The sequence below is a fragment of the Eulemur rufifrons genome, chromosome 30 (genome assembly GCF_041146395.1).
Source record: "Eulemur rufifrons isolate Redbay chromosome 30, OSU_ERuf_1, whole genome shotgun sequence".
Classification (NCBI taxonomy): domain Eukaryota; kingdom Metazoa; phylum Chordata; class Mammalia; order Primates; family Lemuridae; genus Eulemur; species Eulemur rufifrons.
In genome coordinates, this window is record NC_091012.1 from 67,973,540 (window position 1) to 67,987,943 (window position 14,404).

Here is a 14,404-nt window from a genome sequence, read left to right on the forward strand (position 1 = left end):
ATAGAAACAGAAAGTAGATTTGTGGTTGGCTAGAAATAGTGGTGGGGGGTTGGGGAAAATTGTGGCATGATTGCTAAGGGGTGTGTAGTATCTTCTTGCGCTAATGAAAAGTATTCCAAAATTGATTGTGGTGATAGATTTACAGCTCTGTGAATATACTAAAAGCCACTGAATTGTAGAAATGAGTGAGCTGTATGGTATGTGAATTATATCTCAATAAAACTATTGAAAAAGTCAGTAATTTGTGCATGATGAAAAGCACCATAAGTAAAGACAGGAGACAACATAACTGGAAAAATATTTGCAGCTCATGTCACAAAAACGTGTTTCCTTTATCTGTAACAAACTCCTGGAAATCGATAAGAAAAAGTATAATAGCCCCATAGAAAAAATGAGCAGATGATATGAAAAGGAAATGTTAGAACTGTGTTTATGAACCATGAGAGGATGTTGTCTCTCCCATAATAATGGAAATGCAAATTAAAAGTACCCTCAGATATTACTTTTTATATCTCAGATGGGCAAAATTTCAAAAGTTTGATAATGCATTGTTGGCGATAATATAGGGAAATGTGAATTCTAAAAAATTACTGGTGTAAACTGAATACTAACCCTATGCAAATTGGTATTCTCCCTATGGAGGGAAATTTAGCAATATAGATTAAAATTACAAATATATACCCTTTGACCCGGTAATTCCATTCCTGAGGCTTTATTCTACAGATATACTCACACTCGTAAAATGACATATATATACAAATATATTTATTGCAGTATTTTAACAGCAAAAGGTAAAATATCCTAAAAGTTCATCTGTAGGGAACTATTTAAATCAGTTATGCTACATCTATAATGAAACACTGTGCTGCTATAAAAGAATGATGTACCGATAATGAAAGATCTCTAAGGCATGCTATTTTTTAAACAGCTTTGAGATATAATTCATTGATTATACAATTCACCTCCCTTTTTTTTTTTTTAATAGAGATGAGATCTTGCTATGTTGCCCAGGCTAGCCTTGAACTCCTAGGCTCAAGCAATCCTCCTACCTCAGTCTCCTGAATAACTGGGACTGTAAGTGTGTGCCACTGTGCCCAGCTTATTGTTTTGATTTGCATTTCTCCAGTGGCTAATGATGTTGAACATGTGTTCGTGTACTTGTTGGCCATTTTTTTTCCTTCTTTCTCTCTCTTTTTTTTTTTTTTTTTTTTTGGAGACAGAGTCTCGCTCTGTTGCTGGGGCTAGAGTGCCGTGGCGTCAGCCTAGCTCATAGCAACCTCAGACTCCTGGGCTTAAGCAATCCTTCTGCCTCAGCCTCTCCAGTACCTGGAACTATAGGCATGCACCACCATGCCCGGCTAATTTTTTCTATATATTTTTAGTTGTCCAGCTAAATTCTTTCTTTTTTCTTTCTTTCTTTCTTTCTTTTTTTTTTTTAGTAGAGACGGGGTTTCATTCTTGCTCAGGCTGGTCTTGAACTCCTGACCTCGAGTGATCCTCCCGCCTCAGCGTCCCAGAGTGCTAGGATTACAGGCGTGAGCCACTGTGCCTGGACACTTGTTGGCCATTTTTAAATCTTCTTTAGAGAAATGTCTGTTCAAGTCCTTTGTACATTTTTAATTGGGTTGTCTTTTTATTATATTATTGAGTTTTAAGAGTTCTTTTATATTCCAGATATAAGTCCCTTATGATTTGCAAATTTTTTCTCCCTTTCTGTGGGTTGTCTTTTCACTTTCTGAATAGTATCCTTTGAAGCATGAGAGTTTTTTTTTTTTTTTTTTTTTTTTTTTTTGTTGTTGTTGTTGAGACAGAGTCTCACTTTGTTACCCAGGCTAGAGTGAGTGCCGTGGCGTCAGCTTAGCTCACAGCAACCTCAGACTCCTGGGCTTAAGCGATCCTACTGCCTCAGCCTCCCGAGTAGCTGGGACTACAGGCATGCGCCACTATGCCCGGCTAATTTTTTCTATATAGATTTTTAGTTGTCCATATAATGTCTTTCCATTTTTAGTAGAGACGGGGTCTCGCTCAGGCTGGTCTCGAACTCCTGACCTTGAGCAATCCACCCGCCTCGGCCTCCCAGAGTGCTAGGATTACAGGCGTGAGCCACAGCGCCCGGCCTTGTTTTTTTTTTTTTTAATTTTTTTTTTTTTTTGAGACAGAGTCTCACTTTGTTGCCCGGGCTAGAGTGAGTGCCGTGGCGTCAGCCTAGCTCACAGCAACCTCAAACTCCTGGGCTTAAGCGATCCTACTGCCTCAGCCTCCTGAGTAGCTGGGACTACAGGCATGCGCCACCATGCCCGGCTAATTTTTTTCTATATGTATTTTTAGTTGGCCAGATAATTTCTTTCTATTTTTAGTAGTGACGGGGTCTCACTCTTGCTCAGGCTGGTCTCGAACTCCTGACCTTGAGCGATCCACCCGTCTTAGCCTCCCAGAGTGCTAGGATTACAGGCGTGAGCCACCGCGCCCGGCAAGAGTTTTTTAATTTTGAAGATGCCATCTATTTTGGGAGAGCCCTTGTGATTTTGGTTCTGAGCTATGTTACCAAGTGTAAATAGCCAGGTACAGAATTGTTTGTATAATAGTAAACTATCTTTGTAAAAATAAAAGCAGAATAATATATATTTGTATTTGCTTGTATATGCATAGAGAATCTCTGGTAAGTTATATAAGAAACCGATAATAGTTATACAAGAAACTGATAATAGTTATCGATGGTTGGGGAGAACTGGGGAGATGGGAGTCACGGGTGGGAAGGAGACTTCACTGTATACCTTTTTATATTATTTCATTTTGAATCAAATGAAAATACTCAAATGCAAAACAAATTTAAAAAATGTAATGATTGAGCGTAAACCTAGGATTCCATTAACATTCATACTGAGTACAATGGTAAACATGGCCAAAATAGTGAAGAAAATTTTATTTTGAAAAGACAGTATGTGTATATGGCAGAAAAAATTCAAATAATAGAAAAGAATATGCAATGAACAATAAGTTTTTCTACTTGGCTTGTTTGGATGTAAATTGGTACAACCTTTTTTAGAACACTTTGGTGGTATATATTTTAGGGCCTTAAAAACATATAAGCCTGGCCAGGCATGGTAGCTCGTGCCTGTAATCCCAGCACTTTTGGAGGCTGAGGTGAGAGGATTGCTTGAGGCTAGGAGTTCAAGACCAACCCAGGCAACATAGCGAGACTCCATCTCTACAAAAATGGGGAAAAAATAGCTGGGCATGGTGGCATGTGCCTGTGGTCCCAGCTACTCAGGAGGCTGAGGCAGGAGGATCGCTTGAGCCCAGGAGTTTGAGGTTGCAGTGAGCTATGATTGCACCACTGCAGTCCAGCCTGGGCAACAGAGTGAGACCCCCCTGTTTCAAAAGAAGGAAAAAAAAAAGTATAGGCCCTTCAACTTAGCACTTCCACTAAATAACTGAAAATATGTTCAAAGATATAACTATAATATTCACGGAGGGACTTTTTGAAATAGCAAAAAGAAACTTAGATTTTTAATTGCAAGAAATTAAATAAACTATGTTACATTTATTTAATGACATACCATATAGCCAATAAAAGTGAGATAGCTTTACATATAATGGAGAGATGCTCATGATATATTATTAACTGAAGAAATCGATTGTAAAGCAGTAATGTAGTAAAGCAGTAATATTTATAGTGTGACTCCATCTTTAAAAATCAATTTTAAATAGTTGAAAAGATACATCCTGAAAAGTTAGCAGTAGTGGTCCTCTGAACGGCGAGTTTATAGGCGAATTTTTATAGGTCTCATTTTTGATTGGCTGTATTTTCTGTAATGAGCCTTTGAAATAAGGGGAAAAAAGTAATCTACTTTAAGAATTTTTAATAGAATAAATTTTAAAAATATTTAGTAATTACCTACTGTGTGCAAATCATACAGAAAAATATATGACCGAGGCCCCTCTCTCCATTCACCAGATACATATTGAACCCCTATTCTGTGTCACATAGTGGGAACACAGAGATGAATAATGAATAGGCAGTTTTCGCCGCATTTCCACCCTCAAAAAGATAAGATTGCAGTGAGGAAGTTGGTTAAGAAAAACAGTTACATTAAATATGATAAATGCTTTATAAGAGAGAAACACAAGCATCTGTGGGAACACAGAGGAAGGGCTTAAATTTTAAGCAATTGTATTCTTGTAGGTCCTCCTTTTGTTTTGGGGAACTGACATTATGATCTATTTCTACAGGCTGTGCTGTCCTTCAAACTCTGCTAAGAAGCTCCTAGGCAAGCCTTTTGTCCTGAGACAAGCCGTACCTGTGGATTTGTTTCCCCACACCCCACACTGTGAGCTGGTGTTCCTGTTCACTCGATAAGCAGCCTCCTAGAAGACTGCAGGCTACTTGTTAAGGCTGAAGTTTCACAAACTTTCAGGTTTGGCATACTGCTACATTGCAGACGCTGGGAGCATTACCAGGGAAACTAATGTTCGAATCATGAGCAGGAAGAATATAGTAGGTCTCCTGTCTGAGGCACATTTAACCTTGTTTTCAGGTTGCCTTGCGATCGTGCTTTGTTTGCCTGGCTTTGACCACTCTCCACTCCTTCACCTTGGATCCGGACTGTTTCTTCCTTTTGCTGTTAGCCTGTCATGGTTCTCTTGGTCCTAGTTTATTTTCTTGTCTTTTCCATCTGAGTCTGTTTATGGCATGGTGACAGCTGAGCTTTTTATAGCAGCTGGTTATAATTTCACATTGACTAGAGTCTGTATTTGTTCAGAGATTTTACTATTTTTAGATGTTTTTAAGACTTCTGAGTTCATGAGGTAGCCAAGGATTAGAACTAGAAACAAATTTAGCTTTTTAAAAAGCAGAGTGAGCCAGGGAGTGATTCCAGGGTGACTGAGTGATCATCAGTAGAGATTCATTCCTTTGGGTTTTCTTGGCTCTGGGGCCTCTAGAATGCCCTTCGATAATGTGGTTATCCCTAGGAGCAATGGCACCAATTAATTCTCACCCATGGAGGAAGAATTGGTTATTGGAGAGGCCCTAAGGGAAAGGAGATTTTCAAAGAAGAGACTAAACAACTATGATTGTGCTGTGTAGTATAGAGGGAGAAAGCTCCGGATTCTAATATGTAATATTATAAAGTGGATGTTGAAAACTGACTCTATATTCAACATTCTCTAGTCTATGATTTCTTCAACTCTGGAGTTGTTCTTGGATACTTGCCCAACAATTTAGATTATGTTTGGAAACTTTTAACGGCCTAAAGGACGTGTAATTTAGCAAGCGTTGTCTCACTTACAAAATGATACCAGGTCTACTAGTATTTTTAATTCTTCTCAATCCCAAGTACTTCTAGAGAAGCCTCCTCAGAAAAATACAGCTATTAAAGCTACTATATAATGTTTTGTATTCTTTTATGAGATGGCGAGTCAGATGTATCCACAGGAGAGGCTCAGGAAAACAAAGCCTGTTTGTACTCACAGATCCTTGAGACAGAAGGAACACCACACCACATGGGGTCACATGGGAAAGACACCAGAATGGTCAGGAGGCAGAAGGCGGGAACAAGGGGAAGGTTTAGGCCACTGCCTTTATTTAGGTTTCCTTGGGAAAGGCAATACAGGGCAGGGTGAACAGTTTAGGACCGGCTAGTTTGAATAATTCTTGCAGGCTCTAAGTTACAGGGGTGCTGCTCTCTATTTGTTTTGTTGTTTTTGTCCCTATGATGATTAAAACAGAGGAATATTGTCTCCAGGGGTATATGGGCCTAATGGAGGAGGAATTGCTGAGCCCTTGCTATCTCTAAGAATGAACTGGCCCAGGGAGGAGCAGCCAGAAAGATTTCTTTAAGATATCAGAATAGCATAACATACAGAAATACAGGCCGAGTGTGCTGGCTCACATGTGTAATCCCAGCACTTTGGGAGGCTGAGGCTGGAGGATTGCTTGAGATCAAGAGTTTGAGACCACCCTGGGCAACATAGTGAGACTTCGTCTCTATCAAACAAATTTTAAAACTAGCTGGGCATACTGGCATGTGCCTGTAAGTCCTAGCAACTTAGGAGGCTGAGGCAAGGAAGATCACTTGAGCCCAGGAGTGCGAGGTTACAAAGTTACAATGAGTTATCATTTTGCCACTGGACTCCAGCCTGGGCAATAGAGCAACAGAGCAAGACCCTATCTTCAAAAATTAAAAAATAAAAGAAATATACACATTACATAAAAGTATACAATACAATAAATATACATTTTAAAAGGCCAGAAGGAAATAACCTAAAATGATAAAAGTGTTGGTTTATGGTAGTCACATAAGTTTTCTTTTCCATTTCCTCAGTTTTAAATTTTATGTAATGGAGTTATATTATTTTTCTAACTAAAATTTTTAAAATAGCAATTTATTTTCCTCTTCTTTGTTCTCCATATCAGTAAATGGCAGTACCATCTACCAGTTATGTAGGCCAGAAACCAGAGTTTTCTTTCTCATTCTTGTATCCAACTGCCTACAAGGTTGATTCCTCCTGGACATCTCCTAGATACTCCAAACTCAACATATCTTTTTTTTTTTTTAAGTAGAGACAGGGGTCTTTCTCTTGCTCAGGCTGGTCTCAAACTCCTGACCTCAAACAATCCGCCCGCCTTGGCCTCCTGGAGTGCTAGGATTACAGGCATGAGCCACCGCGCCCGGCCGAAACTTAACATATCTAATGTTGAATGTTTTACATCTTTCCCCCAAAACTGTTTTTCCTCTATTCTTAATCTTGTTGAATATACCAATCTACTCAGTCTCCCAAGCCAGAAGCCTGGGAATGATTTCTAAGTCCTTCTCCTGTGCTATTTCCCCTATCTAATTTATCACCAAGTTGCCATCCCTGCATGCTACTACCATCATCTCTCAACAGATTACTACTGCAAGAGTCATTTTCCCAACTGATGCTACTTGTATCCACTCTTGTCCCCCGCCATTCCATTCTCTACAGCCAAAGTGATTTTTCTAAAATGCAGCTCTCATTGTGTTTCTCCATTGCCTTAAAATATGTCATTGGCTTCTTGTTGCTTTTAAAATAAAGTCCAAAATTCTTGATGAAGCTTAAAAGCCACTTCATAATCTGGGAACCCCATTTCTCTAGACACATTGAATTCTTTTCCCTGAAAAGAAAAACAGTTCTTCCATTCTGGTCCTTTTCACATTCTGTTTCTTCAGCTTGAAATGTTCTTTTCCCTACCTCTCTGGCTAACTCTACTCATCTTTATGTTTTTAACATAGATATTCCTCACTCAAAGAATATCTAATGAATAAATAAATATATGATCGGCTGTGGACAATCAACTTGCTGATAATTTTGTTACTCTTTTTTTTTGAGACAGAGTCTTGCTCTCTGTTGTCTGTTAAGTGTAATAGCATTATGTCTAAAAAGCAATGTATATACCTTAATTTAAAGACAACTTATTGCTAAAAAATGTTAAGGATCATCCGAGCCTTCAGCAAGTCATAATCTTTTTGCTGGTGAAGGGTTTTGCCTCAATGTTGATGGCTCCTGACTGACCAGGGTGACAGTCGCTGAAGTTTGGAGTGGCTGTAGCAATTTCATAAAATAAGACAATGATGAAGTTTGCAGTATTAATTGACTCTTCATGAAAAGATTTCTTTGTAGCACGTGATGCTATTTGATAGCATTTTACAGTAGAACTTCCACAATTGATGTCAGTCCTCTAAAACCTTGCTCCTATTTTATCAACTAAGTTTATGTAATATTCTAAATCCTTTCTTGTCATTTCAACAATGTTCACAGCATCTTTACCAGGAGTAGATTCCATCTCAAGAAACCACTTTCTTTGCTCATCCATAAAAAGCAGCTCCTCATCTGTTCAAGTTTTATGAGATTGCAGGAATTCTGTCACATCTTCAGGCTCCACTTCTAGTTCTCTTGCCATTTTTAACCACATCTGCAGTGACTTCTTCCACTGAGATCTTGAACCCCTCAAAGTCATCCATGAGGGTTTGAATCAACTTCTTCCAAGCTCCTGTTAATGTTGATATTTTGACTTTGTCGCATGAATCATAAATATTTTAATGGCATCTAGAATGGTGACTCCTTTCCGGAAGGTTTTCAATCTACTTTGCCCAGATCCATCAGAGGAATCACAGTCTATGGCAGCTATAGCCTTACAAACTGTGCTTTTTTTGTGTGTGAGACAGTCTCTCACTCTGTCGCCCTGGGTAGAGTGAAATGGCAGCATTGTAGCTTACTGTAGCCTCAAACTCCTGGGCTCAAGCGATCCTCCTGCCTCAGCCTCCCAAGTAGCTGGGAGTACAAGCACATCCCACAACACCCAGCTAGTTTTTCTATTTTTGGTAGAGATGGGGTCTCAGTCTTGCTCAGGCTGATCTCAAACTCCTGAGCTCAAGCGATCCACCCGCCTCGGCCTCCTGGAGTGCTAGGATTACAGGCGTGAGCCATTGCACCTGGCCCAAAATGTAGTTCTTAGATAATAAGACTTGAATTTTAAAATTACTCCTTGATCTATGGCTACAGAATGGATGTTATGTTATCAAGCATGAAAACAGTATTAATCTCCTTGTATATCTCCATCAGAGGTCTTGTGTGACTAGGTGTGTTGTCAATGAGCAGTAATATTTTGAAAGGAATCTTTTTTTCTTAGCCGTAGGTCTCAAAAGTGGGCTTAAAATATTCAGTAAACCATTCTGTAAACAGGTGTGTTCTTATCTAGGCTTTGTTGTTCCATTGATAGACTACAGGCAGAGTAGATTTAGCATAATTCTTAAGGGCCCTAGGATTTTTGGAATAGTAAATAAGCATTGGCTTCAACTAAAAAGTCACCAGCTACATTAGACCCTAACAAGAGAGTCATCCTGTCCTTTGAATCTTTGAAGCCAGGCATTGACTTCTCTCTAGCCATGAAAGTCCTAGATGGCATCTTCTGATAGAAGGCTATTTCATCTACTTTGAAAATCTGTTTAGGGTAGCTACCTTCATCATTTATCTTAGCTACATCTTCTAGATATTCTCCATCAGCCCTTGCTGCTTTACCTTCCACTTTTATGTTATGGAGACAGCTTCTTTCCTTAAACCTCATAAACCAGCCTTTGCTAGCTTCCAGCTTTTCTCCTGCAGCTTCCTCACCTCTCTCAGCCATCACAGAATTGAAGAGAGCTAGGGCCTTGCCCTGGCTTAAGGGAATGTTGTGGCTGGTTTGATCTTCTATCCAGACCACTAAAACTATCTCCATATCAGCAATAAGGCTGTTTTGCTTTTTTATCATTCATGTGCTCATTGGAGTAGCACTTTTAATTTCCTTGGAGAACTTTTCCTTTGCATTCACTGTTTGGCTAACTGTTTGGCACAAGAAGCCTAGCTTTCGGCCTGTCTTGGCTTTCAACGTGCCTTCCTCGCTAAGCTTAATCATTTCTAGCTTTTGATTTAAAGTGAGAGACATGCAACCTTCCTTTCACTTGATTACTTTAGAGGCCATTGTAGAGTTATTGATTGGCCTAATTTCAATATTTTTGTGTTTCAGGGAATATGAAGGCCTGAGGAGAGGGAGAGAAATGGGGGAATGGCTGGTGGAGCAGTCAGAACACACACAGCATTTATTAAGTTCACCATCTTATATGGGTGTGGTTTGTGGTGCCCCCAAATAATTACAGTAGTAACATCAAAGATCACTAATCACCGATCATCATAACTGATGTAATAATAATGAAAAAGTTTGAAAATGTAACATAGAGACAAGAAATGAGCACATACTGTTGGAAAAATGGAGCTGATGGACTTGCTTGACATAGAATTGCCACAAATCTTGAATTTTTTAAAAAATGCAATATCTGTGAAGCACAATAAAGTGAAACTCAATAAAATCAGGAAGGCCTGTATATCCTGTAAGATGATTTTAGAATCATGCTTCCATCATTTTTATTATGAAAATTTTCAACCATATAAGAAAGTTAAAAGACTAGTACAATGTTACCATCAAATTGGTATTAATTGATCAACACTTATGTGCACATATAGTAATAACATTCACTGGGTGTTGGGCAGGTGGGGGGGAGAGGAGGGGATGGGTATATTCAAACCTAATGGGTACGGTACACACCATCTGGGGGATGGACATGCTTGTAGCAGGGCAAAGGCAATATATGTAACCTAAACATTTGTACCCCCATAATATTCCGAAGTAAAAAAATAAAGAATAGTACAATGAACACCAGTATAGCCACCAAGATTCAACAAATGTTAACATTTTGCTATATGTGCTTTATCTCTGTGTGTATATGTTCTTTGGCAAACAATTTGAAAGATAAGTTGTAGACATCTTGACACTTCACCTTTAAATACCTCAGCATACATCTAAGCCTAAGGATATTTTTCTACGTAACTATAATACCATAAGTTCAGCTAATAAAATTAACAATACCTTACCAGTCTTCACTAATATGATCTAACATGTAATTCAGTGCTTCCTAAAGTGCGATCTGCAGACTGCCTGTTGATTCACAGGGAGATAAGGAGCTTGCACCACAGTATACATCAGAGCACTACATTCTTCATTGAGTCTTTTTTTTCTTTTTTTGAGACAGTCTCGCTCTGTTGCCTGGGCTCGAGTGCTGTGGCATCAGCCTAGCTCACAGCAACCTCAAACTCCTGGGCTCAAGCGATCCTTCTGCCTCAGCCTCCCGAGTAGCTGGGACTACAGGCATGCGCCACCATGCCCGGCTAATTTTTTCTATATATTTTTAGTTGTCCAGCTAATTTCTTTCTATATTTAGTAGAGATGGGGTCTCACTCTTGCTCAGGCTGGTCTCAAACTCCTGACCATGAGCAATCCTCCCACCTCGGCCTCCCAGAGTGCTAGGATTACAGGCGTGAGCCACCATGCCCAGCCCTTCATTGAAACTTGTAACAACAACAACAACAAAAAGAACTGGCAGCTGTATTAGTGTGCTTAGTGATATAGTTCATTTACATCTATGTACTGGCAGGGTGGCACTGCTCTATAGTCAGTTTCCCCAACTGTCTCTAAAATGTCTTTTATGGCTAATTCACACGTTTTATTTCGTAGTTGTGTCTCTTTAGTTTCTCTTAATCTAGAATGGTCTCCCTGCTTCTTTTTTCATGACACTGACTTTTTGTATATCAGGTCTGCCCCACATTATGGATTTATCTGACTGTAGGGTGACTAACTATCCTGGTTTGCCCTAACTTTCCCAGTTTCAGCACTACTCCTTATCCTAGGAAACCCCTCAGTCCTGGGCAAATCAGGATGGTTTGTTTCCGTAGGGTGCTGTTTAACTCCTTCTGGCTCCTGAATTTCTTGTAGGTCTAATGGCTTTATTAGATTCAGATTAAAACATTTTTGACAAGAATACTTATTAAGTGATGGTGTATACTTCATGTTGCATCCCATCAGGAGGTGCATAATATCAGTTGTCCAGTCTTAGTAAAGGTGATGGTTAGGTTGATGGCCCTCAGAACTCTCCGTGTAGTTTTTCCTTTGTAATTAAAAAGAAATGTGTAGGGTGTTATTTGGCCTCATGTAACTATCCTGTTTCCCAACAACCTCTCACCTAAAGATTTTAGTATCCATTGATTACTGTTTCCTGATTCAGTCATTTTTTTCTAATTTTTAAAGTTTATTTTTGAACTCAATTTAATTGGGGGTTGCAAATGGCGATTTCCTAATTCTTTCAGTCAGTCTATGTTTATTAGCTGGCATTCTTCTGTAAAGATGAGCTTTTCCTCACCTATAGGGTAGAAACTAGAGTTCCTCCAAAAAGGCAAGGTAAATGCCTAATTCTTTGCCCTTAAATACCAATTTTCAGAGCAACAAGTTGATATAATAGTTACTTCCAGTGATGACAAAGTTATTCTTTTTTCAAATATCACTTGATTGGGTTTTTCCTATTGTAATACAGTGTTTTAAGTTCAGTTCAATCATTTTCTTTTTGATGCCCAAATTTTCTCCAGTTTGGCCAGTGGGAGTCCTCTCAGGCTTGGCTCCATGTTGTTTAGACACGCCTACATTAATTAGCCTTTGAGCACTTCCTTAGGTTCTGGCACAAGATTCTCAGGCTCACTGTACATTTTCCCTGCCCTAGTCCTAGAATCAGCCATTTCCAATGAACCCTGTTTCCTTTCAACGGAGAATGATGTTTAGAAACCAAGATCTGGATGCTGGGTGTTACAAGAAAAATCTAATAGTATTGTATTACAGTTTGTGAGCTGTAAAACATTAGTACAGTGACCAACTGTCCTGATTTTCCTGGGACATGGGACTCAACAGTGCTAAAACTGGGAGCATCTCAGACAAACCGGGACAAGTTGCTCAACCTAAATTGGTCACATTGTTAGTATTAATACATAGTAAAGGGTAAGGAAGAACAGTAGAAATCGGGGTTGGGACATGAAGACTAGTGGTAACTAAAGTAGCTGTAAATTCCCAGGCGATTTTGGGGTTTATAGTAAATGATTTCTTCCAGTTGTAAAGTATCTAGGTCTATGGCAGTGGATCGAAAACTTCACTGCACATTAGTATCATCTGGAGAGCAATTTAAAAAGACTGATGCCTGGGCCCCAGACATTCCAATTTAATTGGGTTAGGGAGGGGCTCGGGCATCAGTCTTTTAAAAATGCCCCCACACCGCCCAGTGATTCTAGTGTGCAGCCAAAGTAGCAAACCACTGTTCTGGGTTGGGCTTTACCTGTGAAAGTGTGGTCCTTGGACCAGCAGCCTTGACATCACCTGGGAGCTTGTGAAAAATGCAAACTTTCGGGTTCCACCCCCACTGAATCAGAAACACTGGGGCTGGGGCCCACCAATCTGTTTTAGCATGGCCTACAGGTGATTGTGATGCACATTCAGGTTTGGGAACCACTGGTTTAGAGCGACTGTTCTTAGCTATGATTGCACATTAGAACCACCTGGAGACCTTTTAGAACAGGTTCCTGGGCACCATCCCTTCAGAGGTACTTTTAATTCATTTTGGGTGTGGCTCTAGCATCATTATTTTAAAAGTTCTTCAGATAACTGTAATATGTAGCCGAGGACGAGAATCACTGTCTGGGGTTTTTGTCTCCAAGCTTAGTGTTTGGCATGATGAGTAAAAGCGCACATCAAGTTGCAGATAAAAAATGAACTATAGTAGTTGGGTAATAGCTTGCTTTTCTGATTTCTCCTCGTCTAGACCTACCTAGGAGTTTTGAGCACTGGTTTTGAGTCCTTTGCAAAGGTTTTCATCTCTTTAACACATTTTCTTTTCCATTCCTTCTGCACTGATTTTGGTGGGTGTGGTAGAAAGTGTGGCTTTAGATATCATCAGTTGCTATAATCCTAGCCAAGCTATAAAATTAACCCTCATGCATGTGAAAGACAAGTGAGCTAATTTTAATATTACAATAGGACAATTGTTTTAAGGGTTTGTCCTTAGCCTGCTTCTTACCTGTCTTCTATTAAGTAGAACTGGCTTCTTCTCATTAGGCTCGTTTTAAGAGTTGCTGAACCAGTGAGTGCACATTTTGTCATTGCCCTTGCAGGTTTGGAGTTTCACCTACTGCAGTGGTTTCCAGTCTTGGCACATTGGAATCACCTGGGGAGCTTTTAAAAAACCTAGTTCCTGGGGCTTGACCCTTACCCCCAGATATTCTGATTTAATTGGACTGAGGTGTGGCCCAAGCATCTGGAATTTAAAAAGATTATCAAGGTGATTTGAATGTACAGCCAGGATTATGATCCTCTGATTAGGGCTGTGGTTCCCAAATTAATCTGCACATTAAAATCCCCCAGGGAACTTTCCAAACTTCCAAAGCCCAGGCCATACCCAGACCAATTAAATCATCACAATCTTGGGGTGGGACACAGGAGATGGTAATATTGAAATTTTCCCAGTAATTTCAATGTGTAGCCAGTGTTGAGAACCACAGGATTAAGGTATTTGATAATGCTATTTGATTGTTTGGGGGCTGGAAGGGAGAAGAGATTGATTGTTGTTTCTTGAGATTTAGGTCTTCCACCGCTTCACCTTCAAAATCACATTGCAAATTTATAACTTACAGGGTCATCACTATCATTTTTCTAAGGAATATATTTCAAAATGGCCCATAAAGTGCAATCATGAACCAGTTGAGGCTCCCTCTGTGCTCACCAGTTAACGTAAGTGCAAAAGGATAGTTGAAATGAATATAACTATTATGTCCCAGACTTGAAAATTTTCCATCAGCTGATTCTATTCCATCAATATATGTATTTCCACATTTTATTTCTCATTGTTTTTTCTCAAAGGTGACGAAGAGAGGTGACAATGCCCACATCTGGCCCAGAGCCACACAATGGAAGAACATATTCTCAAGTGTATTCATAACTGTTAGGGAGCCTCAGGGCACATGAGGGGGAGAGGCC

At 39.6% G+C, this 14,404-nt stretch overlaps 1 protein-coding gene across 1 annotated transcript in view; it reads left to right on the forward strand.

Annotated features, from left to right (window-relative positions):
- TRMT2B (tRNA methyltransferase 2 homolog B) overlaps positions 1-14,404 on the forward strand; it is a 70,397-nt gene that overhangs the window by 23,643 nt on the left and 32,350 nt on the right. The window contains exon 12 of the mRNA XM_069463513.1: positions 4,234-4,418. Within this exon, the coding sequence (XP_069319614.1) occupies positions 4,234-4,360 (127 nt within the window). The 3' untranslated portion in view covers positions 4,361-4,418. The remainder of the gene's footprint in view (positions 1-4,233; positions 4,419-14,404) is intronic.